The sequence below is a fragment of the Pyricularia pennisetigena genome (assembly GCF_004337985.1).
Source record: "Pyricularia pennisetigena strain Br36 chromosome 4 map unlocalized Pyricularia_pennisetigena_Br36_Scf_6, whole genome shotgun sequence".
Taxonomy (NCBI): domain Eukaryota; kingdom Fungi; phylum Ascomycota; class Sordariomycetes; order Magnaporthales; family Pyriculariaceae; genus Pyricularia; species Pyricularia pennisetigena.
Window position 1 is genome coordinate 441035 of NW_021940918.1, and position 12123 is coordinate 453157.

The 12123-nt window shown below is 50.9% G+C and overlaps 3 protein-coding genes across 3 annotated transcripts; 1 reads left to right on the top strand and 2 right to left on the bottom strand.

The window, feature by feature from the left end:
• Positions 1 to 392: 392 nt before the first annotated feature.
• On the bottom strand, positions 393 to 1847 carry PpBr36_05707 (uncharacterized protein; the record flags this gene model as incomplete). Its single annotated transcript, XM_029892860.1, has 4 exons — positions 393 to 1404; positions 1505 to 1580; positions 1647 to 1696; positions 1780 to 1847. 4 exons carry the CDS (start codon positions 1845 to 1847, stop codon positions 393 to 395), a joined length of 1206 nt encoding a protein of 401 aa, XP_029746119.1.
• A 1280-nt stretch (positions 1848 to 3127) lies between these two features.
• On the top strand, positions 3128 to 6438 carry PpBr36_05708 (uncharacterized protein; the record flags this gene model as incomplete). Its single annotated transcript, XM_029892861.1, has 4 exons — positions 3128 to 3147; positions 3211 to 3350; positions 3434 to 5674; positions 5870 to 6438. The coding sequence occupies 4 exons, from the start codon at positions 3128 to 3130 to the stop codon at positions 6436 to 6438; spliced, it is 2970 nt and encodes a 989-aa protein (XP_029746040.1).
• A 1396-nt stretch (positions 6439 to 7834) lies between these two features.
• PpBr36_05709 (uncharacterized protein) lies at positions 7835 to 8476 on the bottom strand (the record flags this gene model as incomplete). The annotated part of the gene is made up of 1 exon (XM_029892862.1): positions 7835 to 8476. One exon carries the CDS (start codon positions 8474 to 8476, stop codon positions 7835 to 7837), a length of 642 nt encoding a protein of 213 aa, XP_029746228.1.
• Positions 8477 to 12123: the final 3647 nt, after the last annotated feature.

Genomic DNA, 12123 nt, shown 5'->3' on the forward strand with positions numbered 1-12123 from the left:
TGAATTGCAGTTAGTCAAAGAGGGTTTGTTGATATTCGACCCGAAATCACAACATACATACGCATAGATTGACGCGGTTGATATTTCCTAATACACCATTCACATTGCGATGCGATGAGGCACTAGTAATTTTTGACGCACAGGTAGCAGCTCATGAGGTATCTATCGTGAAGTAATTTTCAATTTTTTTTTTCTTATTCTCTTCTGAGGTCCTCGTCTCGCTCATAGCCTGCTAACAAAAAAATCTCCTGGTACTATCTATCATTCCGCGAAGCAAAATAAGGAATATACAAAGTGATCTTTTTTGCAGTTCGAAGCAGCCTTATGAACAGTTTGGCTTCAATATTTGTTGTTATGGGTATTAATTAGAGATTGGACCTCTGCCACCGTTCCTACTGCAGGTTTTCGATCACAATGGCCGACGCACCACCGCCACCGTTGCAAATACCAGCGCATCCAATCTTGCCCTTCTTCTCCTTGAGGACCGTGGTGAGGGTGGCAACAATGCGGGCACCAGAGCAGCCTAAGGGGTGGCCGATGGCGACGGAGCCACCAAAGACGTTGACGGTCTCGGGGTCAAGGTTCAGGAGCTTCATGTTGGCGAGTGCCACAACCGAGAATGCCTCATTGATCTCGTAAAATTCGACGTCCTTCTGCTCAATGCCGGCGTGTTTGATAGCCTTGGGGATGGCCAGGGCCGGGGCGGTGGTGAAACGCTCGGGCTCGCGGGCAGCATCACCCCAACCAAGAATCTTGGCCAGAGGCTTGATACCGAGCTCCTTGAGCTTGGCCTCGGAGACCAGGACAACAGCGGCAGCACCGTCATTGATGGGGGAGGCGTTGGGGGCCGTGACGGTGCCGCCGGTGGTCTGGAAGGCCGGGCGGGCCGACTTAAGCTTGTCGATGTTCAGGTTCTTGACCTCCTCGTCGCGGTCAACCGTGACGTTGGGCTTACCACGACCGCCGCTAACCTCGATAGGGGCAATCTCGGCCTTGAAAACGCCGGCCTCGGTAGCAGCCTGGGCCTTCTGGTAGCACTTGATGGCGTACTCATCCTGCGCCTCACGCGAGAGCTCGTGGTCGACGCTGCACAGCTCGGCGGCAACGCCCATGAGCTCCTTCTTGCCGTAAGCGTCGCGCAGACCGTCCTTTTGTATGCCGTCGATCAGGGTCTGGTCGCCGTACTTGGCGCCTGAGCGCGAGGTTGCCAGGTAGTGAGGGGTGTTGGACATAGACTCAGTACCGCCGGCGACAACGATAGAGGCGTTGCCCGTCATGATGGTCTGGGCACCCAGGATGATGGCTTTCATACCCGAGGCGCAGACCTTGTTGACGGTGGTGCAGGAGACTGAGTTTGAGAGGCCAGCGCCGATGGCACACTGACGTGCTGGTGCTTGGCCGACGCTGTAGGAGAGGGGAGAAGATATGTGTTAGTTTATCCATGTCGGGTCCATCACGGCTACTGCTCATCTGAGCTCGGATAAGAAGCTTGTAGTTCACTCACTTGGCCGAAAGCACATTTCCAAAGAAGACCTCCTCGACATCCTCAGGCTTGATCTCCGGCACACGCGAGACGGCGGCTATGCTTTGGTCAGTATGTCGATATCCACGTCAAGGCTTTGCAGTATGTAAAGAAGTCGACTCACCCTTAATGGCGTGGGACCCAAGTTGGGTAGCGCTCAAGCTGGACAAAGAGCTGCGGTGGTGACAGGCTTTATGTCAACAAGGGGGTTCCTGGGGGGGTTTTTTGTTTATAAGGCGAGGAAAGGATTTACTCACCCAAGGAACGATCCCACGGGTGTCCTGGCAACAGCCGCAATATAGACCGGGGGCAGACCGTTCGACATGATGTTTTGAGGTGGTTAGGATGGATGGGGAGAGCGAGGCCTTTGATTCTAATGCAAAGGGTGTCTGCAGTTGGCTGAACCCAAACCAAGGGGGACGAGTGGGTAGATGGTTGTTAAATAGGACCTGCAAACACAAATTCAAGGACGGAGACAAGGAACGGTGAAGGAGATGCGGTTGGTGTGGGATGAACCGACACCAAAAGGTGGTTGAGGGGAACATTTAAAAAGCTTGGGAGCTCTTTCCACATCCAGTGTTGCCCCACCGTTCAGACGGATGACAGGTGCCTGCATCGGCTTTGGTCTGTTAGCGTGCAGCGTTTACGGCCATTGCGGGTCTTTCGGCCCATGTCGAGTTATATATCTACATCGTATCGTCCGAGGTTCATTCTTATCCAGTGGTGGTCCTGAATAAACGACATGCTCGTCGTGCAGCAATCTTCATTATGCGCCTGAGTAGGTGGGTTTTGATAGCTATAAAAGATAGCTATGTCCACCGAAATTAGCCGGTCTCGGAGCGACGTTATTCATTCAGGTTAGTAGAGTCAAACGTACACAAGGAAGAAAGCATGTGGATGGTTACGGACAAGGTTTGGGTGTATTAAATACGATGTATAAAAAAAAAAAATAAAATAAAATAAAAAAACACCAAGATGCGTGCATTTGTCAGACCGCCTATAAACCCTACCGAAGCCATGAATGCAGGAATGAAACATTTCTTGATAGTTTTCAATCGCCGAGAACCCGATGGCACAGACTGTCATTTATACAATATTCATCAGTTAGCAGAACGATATACTTGGGATCAAACGCACATGATTGCGACCGAGCTTACCGTATGATTCGGTTCAGACGAGAAAAGTAACTCTGGCAGTCCGTAATTAATACTGCATGCGGATAATGAGGTCCCATGTAACGGCTGCTTGGGCGGATGGCTTGACGACGACCAACGCAGGTGGGGGCGGGACCAGCTGCGGGAGCGTATCGATAAGCATGGCCCAGCGAAAAAAAAAGTGAATTGGAACAGCAAGCATCCCTGCATCGCGTTGCCGACGCGGTTTAGCCTGGGGCGCATCATGATGGATCAATCTGGTGCTGGTCCATAAACGCAGTCGAAATACCATCCACCCCTAGGTCTTTGGCAGTGAAACCACCGAAGCGCTGTACATACCAATTCCACGCCACGTCGTATATTGGAACTACCCGCTCAGCTCAGATACGGTCGCTTCGTTTCCCTTCTCAGCTCTTTCCTACAGGGGTCGCCCATCGCTCTGCCTGTCGCAATGGATGATCTTTACGACGAGTGAGTCGCTCTCTAGCTAGATAGACAGCTCCTGCTGGCTCGACTGACCAACATCGCTTGCAGGTTCGGCAACTTTATCGGGGAGGAGGCTGAGGCTTCCGAGGAAGAGCCGGATCACGGCCGGGACGCCAGCAATTATGTCTACGATGATGCCTCAGAAGTTGGCGCAGATGGCGCAGGCGCTGATCTGATGGAGATTGATGGTACGAATGTCACTGAGCCCCAGAATGGCGCTGTTTTGGGGGCGCATATTTACTGATGCTTAATATCGACTCCGTCCTCACAGATGGCCGCCCTTCTAACGCCGTGGTCCTTCACGAGGACAAGCAGTATTACCCATCTGCACAGCAGGTTTATGGCGAAGATGTTGAAACGATGGTACAGGAGGAGGACGCCCAACCATTGACACAACCCATCATCGCTCCCGTCGAAACGAAGAAGTTTACAGTGGAAGAGGCAGATCTGCCTCCCGTCTTCTTCGACCGCAGCTTCATGGCCGACCTCATGCGGTATCCCGAACAGACCAGGAATATCGCATTCGCCGGCCATCTGCACCACGGCAAAACCTCTTTCATGGATATGCTAGTTTTGGAAACGCACGACATTGGCGAGAAGCTCGAAAAGCGCACCGGCAAGCAACGGAACGAACAGCTGAGGTACACCGACGTACACGTCCTTGAGAGGGAGAGGGGATTGTCACTTAAGGCGGCCCCCATGAGCTTGGTCCTAGAGAGCACCAAGGGCAAATCGCACCTGTTCAACATGATCGACACACCAGGTCATGTCAACTTCGTCGATGAGGTCGCCTCGGCCCTGAGACTGGTCGACGGCGTGTGCTTAGTGGTTGACGTGCTCGAAGGAGTCCAGATCAACACGGAGCAGATAATAAAGCATGCTGTGTTGGAAGACCTTCCCATGACGCTCATAGTCAACAAGCTGGACAGACTCATCCTCGAACTTAAACTCCCCCCCAACGATGCTTACTTTAAACTGAAGCACGTCATCGAGGAGGTAAACACGGTCATAACAGACACAGCGGTAGGACAGCCTGGAAAAGCCGAGAAATGGCGGCTAAGTCCAGAAAAGGGCAATGTCTTGTTTGCCTGTTCAGACATGGGCTGGTGCTTTACCCTGCAATCCTTCTCCAAGTTTTATGCAGACACGTATGCACCCCTTGACCATACCGAGTTCGCCCGGAGGCTGTGGGGTGACATCTATTTCAACCCTCAAAAGCGTTCCTTCACCAGGAAGCCTGTCGAGGAAGGCGCTAAAAGGTCATTTGTCAAATTCGTCATGGAGCCCATATACAAGCTCTTCGCCCACTCTATCAGCGACAGCCCAGATGAGCTCAAAAAGGTGATTGGTAGCTTAGGAATCACCTTGAAGCCATCCCAGCTCAGATCAGACGCCCAAGTGCTACTCAGACTGGTGTGCCAGCAGTTTTTTGGCGCCTCATCTGGCTTCGTGGATATGGTAGTGGCACACATCCCCTCACCTGTGGCAGCAGCCGAGGGCAGGTTACAGCGGCACTACACTGGTCCCTTGGATACGGAGGTTGCCAAATCAATGGCTTCCTGCAACCAGGATGGCCCGTTGGTCATTCAGGTTACAAAGCTCTTCAGCTCACCAGATGCCAAGACTTTCCATTCTTTTGGGCGAGTGATGAGCGGAACTGCGACCCCTGGTGCCGAAGTTCGAGTTCTTGGAGAGGGCTATTCTGTTGATGATGAGGAAGATATGGCTATCGCTAGGGTATCTGACGTCTGGATCTCTGAGACAAAATACAACATACCGACAGACGGCGTGCCGGCGGGCAACTTTGTTCTCCTCGGTGGCGTGGACAACTCGATAGTCAAGTCCGCGACAATAGTCGACAAGACGTTTGAGAACGGCGAGGATGCCTACATTTTCAAGCCCGTCACCCACTTTACACAATCCGTCTTTAAAGTCGCTGTCGAGCCCATCAACCCTTCAGAACTACCCAAGATGCTCGACGGCATCCGCAAGATCAACAAGAGCTATCCCTTAATTACCACCAAGGTTGAAGAGTCGGGCGAGCATGTAATTCTCGGTACGGGCGAGCTGTACATGGATTGTGTGTTGCACGACCTGCGGCGGCTGTACGCCGACATGGAGATCAAGGTGTCGGATCCAGTCACGAGGTTTTGCGAAACAGTTGTGGAGGAGTCTGCCACCAAATGCTACGCCATCACGCCAAACAAGAAGAACAGAATTACCATGGTAGCAGAGCCACTGGGTGACGAAATCGCTCGCGATATCGAGACCGGAGCAGTCAAGATCAAGGATCCAGTGCGCAAGATTGCCAAATTCTTCCAGGAGAAGCACGAGTGGGACCTTCTAGCCGCGAGGAGCATCTGGGCGTTCGGTCCCGAGGAGAATGGGCCCAACATATTACAGGACGACACGCTGCCTACCGAAGTGGACAAGAAGCTGCTCAACACAGTAAAGGAGTCAATCCGTCAAGGTTTCAGCTGGGCGACCAGAGAAGGGCCGCTCTGCGAAGAACGTGAGTTCCTGCATGCACGCATACACGCGCACCCTCTCTCTACCTCAATCTGCCCCTGGCTGGTGTCATGTCTTGTCATGTTTGCCTTTTCATGCGTGAATATTCAAACCAGGAATTCGCCTTCCATCTCAAGTCCCCAACCCCTTAAGTGCGAAACCATAACTGACAGTGATTATTAACAACACCCCCCCGCAGCGATTCGAAACACAAAATTCAAGATCATGGATGCAGCACTGTCTCAAGAGGCAATATACCGTGGAGGTGGACAGATCATCCCTACCTCGCGACGGGCCTGCTACTCGTCATTCCTTATGGCCTCGCCTCGCCTCATGGAGCCGACATATGCCGTCTCGATGATTGGATCACAGGACTCGGTTGCACAGCTGTACAACACGCTCGCGCGCCGCCGTGGCCACGTGCTCTCGGACGGGCCCATCGCAGGGACGCCGCTCTACCGTGTCAGCGGTTTGATCCCGGTCATCGACTCGTTTGGATTTGAGACGGACCTGCGGATCGGCAGCGCCGGCTCCGCAACGGTAAGCCTCGTCTTTGACCGCTGGAGCATCGTGCCGGGCGACCCACTCGACCGCGAGGTGGTCCTGCGGCCCCTGCTGCCGGCTAGCGCGCAGGCGACGGCACGCGACTTTGTGCTCAAGACCAGGCGCAGGAAGGGGCTGAGCGAGGACGTCAGCGTCGCCAAGTTTCTGGAGCCAGAGTTTCACAGCGAGCTCATCTCTAGCGGCATTCTGGGCGAGTCCATGTAAGTGCGCTTAAAAGGCGATATTGACCCTTTAGCGGCCTGCAGGGCGGCGGGAGGAAGAGATGGCTTCGACCTTTTCGGTGTGTGGCAGACTAACGCGTGGGTGGGTGTTTTATTCCTTTATTTTGCGGGCGCATCAATATTTAACGTCCCAACCTATATTTACAATGCTGATCTTGCGTCCGAGGAAGAGGCTATGTACAAGTTCACATCAAATTCAGTCAATCATGTCTTTTACGCCTCATGTTTGACGCTGGTAATAACTGCCGATGATTCTTGGCTGTGCTCAAAATAATTTCTTGGGTGTTTACAAAAAAACCATGGCGCATGGTCCTGTCTTCCTTGAACGGTTCCACGCCCTTCCCTCCGGCTCGGGATCGATCAGAATGAACATGCGGGGAAATGCAACTTGGTCGAATAGACAAATTTCGGTGTGTGTTGCATAAAGTAGGTGTAGCCCGTTGGATACTACTGCAATATACTGCAGGGTGTTTCCATTTCCCTTCCCCCCTCCCCCCTCCCCCTTCCTGTTAATACCTGGAATTAAAAATAGAAAAATGCCAAATCCGTATGCTGCTTGAGTTTCAGAACCACTTAAGGAGGGTCAGGGTCGATGGTGTGACGCCCAAACTTTACAGCCCTCTGGGGTAAAGAGAAAAAAGGGAGACGGAAAAACCGTTTGCTTCACCACAAAAACCCAAGGGGGGCAGGGGAACGGTTGCCAAGATGCAGGGGCAGCTTGGCTGCTCGCAGAGCCTCTTTGCCGGGTTGACGGTTTTGGATGTTTTCAACGATGAACTGTGGAAGAATGATACTTACTGTAGTGCAGAGTACCCATGCTGTAAATGACAGGTCATTGATTGTTGCTGCTGTACAATAATTTAAGATGCCCGTGCCCACAAGCTTCCAGGGATGCGGAGGGGCTGATGACAGCATGGGCTCTTCTCCACTCGGCAGTATTCCAGGCCGTTTTGCCGTGGCTGTTCTCAGCAGCGGGTGCGACGCTTTATTGGATCGGTGATTGTGATCGCCACTTAATCGTCTTGGATCGGGTGCAGGGCTGTCACTTGTATTGTCGCAATAGAAAAATGTCTCCTGTACCAGAGCGAGACCAGCCCAGCCCCCTTGGAATTTGCGTATTTGAAGGGTTGAACACTGATTCGTGGAATTGGGTCCGAGGAGCTGAAGTTTGTGTCGTTGATGGAATATTTTTAATTATTTAAATTTTTTGCCTTTGTCGCTTTGGTCTTTTGCATTCTTCAAACACCCCTTGTCAATTTCGAAAAAAAAAAAAAAGGGGCAGGTTTGAGCCATATGCAAAGCAAAGCGAAAAAAGAAAGAAGTAACAGTTTTGCCACACTAAGGGGGAAATCTCATGCAGTATATTGAAAGCAAACAATTCAAGTGGTGCACGTCTCCATCATCTTGTCGAGCATTCCTCTGAGGCTGTCATTCTCGAGCGCGGCGGCAACGCGCTCCTTGTCGGCCAGTTGACGGTTAACCTGGTCGTCCTGGGCGTGGGAACCCTGCTTCATGCGCACATCGACTCGGTAGGCTGGCGGCAGGGCTTGTTCCAGGCGCACCCGGACTGCCAATCCAATGACGGTAGCCAGGGAGCAATGGGTAATAGTAGGGGTCACCTCGACCAGGACATGATTGGACGTCACGTGGATGTCCTGCAAATTGATGACGGAGAGCTGGCCCAGGGTGTGGGGGTGCTCGGGGTCCGAGATGGACGCGGTAAGGGTATAAATTTCAAGAGCATCGATGGGTTCCGCGGCATAGAGGGATGACGATGGTGATGATGATGAGGGGAAAGGGGAGGCGTGGTCGGTGGAGTCGTAATCGCTGTCGCTGTCGGACGACCAGGCCAAGACGTCCGGAAGACCAAAGTCTGAGGCTGTAGTTCGGGAAAGCAGCAAGCTGTCGTACTTGGATTCTGGTGAAGCGTCCAGGCTGGAATCTGAACGCCTGCCGCGGGATGGGAGACTGGCGATACTCCGGATGGTGGGGTTCGCGTTGTCTGGATTTGACGATTGCATGTTTGTTTGATTTTATCCTTGCTTTTGAATGACAGTAGCGTTGAACTTGGAGGATGGCGCGAACGTTTTGTTTCTCAAGATGGATAGGCTGTTTTCTATCTTGTTTCCTTCCTGAACGAGTAAAACAAAGTTTTATGACCGTTGGATCTTTGTTGTTTTACTTTGTAATTAGAATCATCAAATGCTCTGTAGTGGCGCAGCTTTGTGATATCGAAGATTTGCTCAGTGACGAGTTGATGCACGCACATGATAGTAGCAAGGAAAGTACGCCACATCACGTGCCTTCCAAAGTCGCGGCAGGCTTTTGGAGGGGGGTAATTACTGAGTGCCTGACGTGGGGAGGTACAAGCAAGGCCCATCCATGCCATGACACGAGCTGACAAATAGATTCCAAAGACTGATGGGCTGGGACCAGGACAGTAACTACAAACTTAAAAGTCGGTCTAGTCTGGCCTTCCGCGGGGGAATAAATTTCCTCGGTTTTTCCAAGCCTGGTGGACGGGCCTAATGATGAGCAGTGCCGATGTGACGCGGATTGGCAGTCGAGTTTACTTGCATGGTATGCTTGCAACTGCCCACATAAATCCAATTCATGCCTGCCAATCTTGGTATAGAGAGCGAGTGGTGCCAAAAAAAAAAAAAAAAAAAAAAACATCAGGTAGTACGTCAGTTAACGCATGGCCGTGTTACAAAGTACAAGGCAAAATAACATTTCGGAGTTGAGCGAATGGACATGCATGACTACTGTATGGCCACTGCCAAGCCCGAGGTCATGATAATCCGTCACGGCTAGTTGAGGGACATCAGATACCTACTGAATCTACTACCTACAGTGCCTGGTCTGGATGCCAAAAATCCGATGCCATCAGGAACCATACGCCAAGCTGCACGGTACTGATGGAAAAATGGACACCCGTCTATTCTTTTCCCCCCCTAGCTTGCCCGGGCATACCTTGCGCGATCGAGGTTGGGCAGCAAGGTTACTGAGTCGTCTTGCACTTGATCGCCTGAGCGGATTCCGCAAAATCTTCGGGCTGTCTGCGTGGGAACCCGGGGCATTACTAAGGTATGTAGTACAGAAACTTATTATTCTCAAGGTCCCTCTCTTTCTCCGTAGGGGACCTTGTACTTCTCTCGGCCGAAAGAGGAGGGAGCGCCCCCAATACAACCTGGACCACTTATGTCTGTGTGTTTTGCGTCCGTGTCCCATTTCGTGTGACAGCCTATGTTCATACCCATGCAGACAAACAGGCTCTGGGCGTTGCACTACGAAGTAACCCAAGATATGCACAGCGGTGCACATGTCATGAGTCTGATGAGTCTGTTACTGTAGGTATGAGTAGTAGTACGTACTTTTGTACCGATGGACGATGGATATGTGGACCCTGGGTGAGCCAGCTAGGAAAAGGCAAACAGGATGACGAGAGCAAGGAGAAGGCGCGCACCCCTCAAACAATGATTCGCATGGCTATGCCTCCTCTTGAGGCAGCTTATGGCGCTGCTGGGTCAAATCTACCTCGTTCGTAGATTTAATTTTCACCTCCGACATGCTATTTTATTCCCATTTCATGCCTGTCTCGGCACCTACCTTGCTTGATAACCCTCCTCTTGCGCTGGCCAAACCAAACAAATAAATCGGTCAATGCACCCTGTAATCGTGTGTGTGATATTACCAACTAATACCCTACCTGCCCAGTCTGCCCGCGGTCCCCTGTCAGCCGATGTAAACGAACGTTATGCAAATACAGCTGAGATGAAAATATCAAGCAAGTAATGATCTGCAAGTGGGAGATATTTACTCTCGCCGTCCCACTACATTGACCATGCAGGAAAGCGTGAAAACAAAAAAGAGAGAGAGAGAGAGAGAGAGCCTCGGCCGGTATTTACTTGCTTTGAATCGATAAATGACGAGGACCCTTGCATCCCGTCCTGCCGGGACCAAACCGCCTTCCCCAGTTGGCAGGAACAGATTCTGTAGTCGAACTGACAGAGATTACGTACGTTTTGCCGGGTACCCTGCTTGTATGCCTTGCTTGTACCTACCGGATATGTAATTAGTCTGTCTGTGTCCACCTGCGGTGAGTAAGTGTGCTGCTCGTTGGTACTTATTTGGATAATGTCTTGCGGTGTTCCCTGTGCAAGGTATCAACTAGTGTGTCGAGATTGTTCGTGATGTTTACATGTCCTTTCGCTTCAATCCCGCTTCCTATTGCTCCCTCTTCTTTTCATTTTATTGCTATTTTTATTGCTTGACACTATCTATTATTCTGTCTACTTTTGCATAACAGCAATAACAGGAGACAAAAAAAAGCCAGCTTCAACTTTCAGCCTCGGGTGTGGTAGTCCCCGCTTTTCTCGTTAAGTTTTCCCGTTGTGCTGCCGAAATGATTCGAGGGTGTTGGGGCAGTGTCCCTGTGCCATGCCTTGTCGGGGATTACCCGTTAATGCTTCTCGAAGCTTTTGCGACTGATATTACAAAAATAAAGCAAAGTAAAATAAAACAATACAAGCTGCGCAGTTAACTCTTTTGGGAGGCTCTACACGAGATGGAAATCCACCTGTAATGCAATGATAACGAATAGTTAAACTCTCTGTGGTTGGTAGGATTAATTGTCTTTCTTATCTGTTTATTTCCCGCTTGCTGTACATATCCCCGTCGGGTAGTAATATAATATATATCTGCACGGAGTAGGCGGACTTCCAGATACTATGTTCATCTCTAACAGCTCGTAAACCAAAACAAAAGTTTGGCAGTTGAGTAATTGAGATTCAGAGTTGAGGCGACGCCGAACAGGAAACGGGTCCAGCAAACCCTGGTGGAATCACCGAAAAAAAGCGCCGGTGGAGCTCCGTCCGTGTCTGTCAATCAGACTATGATTAGATCAACCATACTCCCCGCAGTCTTTCTGGACCACGGCAGCAGGTGGCCTTGTTTGGGAGATCTTACCAAATGGGCAACATCATCCCATGGGTTTGAAGAATTCGAAACTCAAAACCCAGCTCACTTACCCTTACTACGTAGTATGTCATTTTTGCGGATACCTTTCGTCCAAAAACATTTCCCGGTCGGTCGGGCCGAGTCTAGGGTGCTGAATTCTTATTAATATTATTATGATCAGGAATCTTGGTTTTTTTTTTTTTTTTTTTGTTCTTCTTTCTTTCTGTCCTAGGTACTTAATTTTCTCTCTGCTCAGTTCCGTAGTCACCCCACCCTCTTCAAGTGTGTACATTCAACGTTCGTAGCAATTACCAAGCGCAATACCTTGCAAAAGTGCCACACCAAATGCATACCTGAAAACAACGACTTGCCTAATTAGATCGAGGCCAGGGCAACCTCGTCTCCCAACAAAATAAAATAAACCTAGCCGGTCGAGCCCTATATTACTCATTTTGATATAACATGCACATATTCCGCTCCTCCGGCATTCTGGGAAACAAGGCATGGAAATCGACTAACTCAGCCTGGCCACCTGGCATCCTGCCCCTGAGACGACTCCGCACTGCAAACTAGGTCTAGGTACGAAAGTACCTCGAGGTCGGTCGGGATTGATCGCATGTGAAACCCGACAGGCGCCAGCCACAAAGTCATCTTGCCAGCCCACCAAGCACACAATTCGTCAGGGAAAAGAGCATCCTTGGCCAGATTT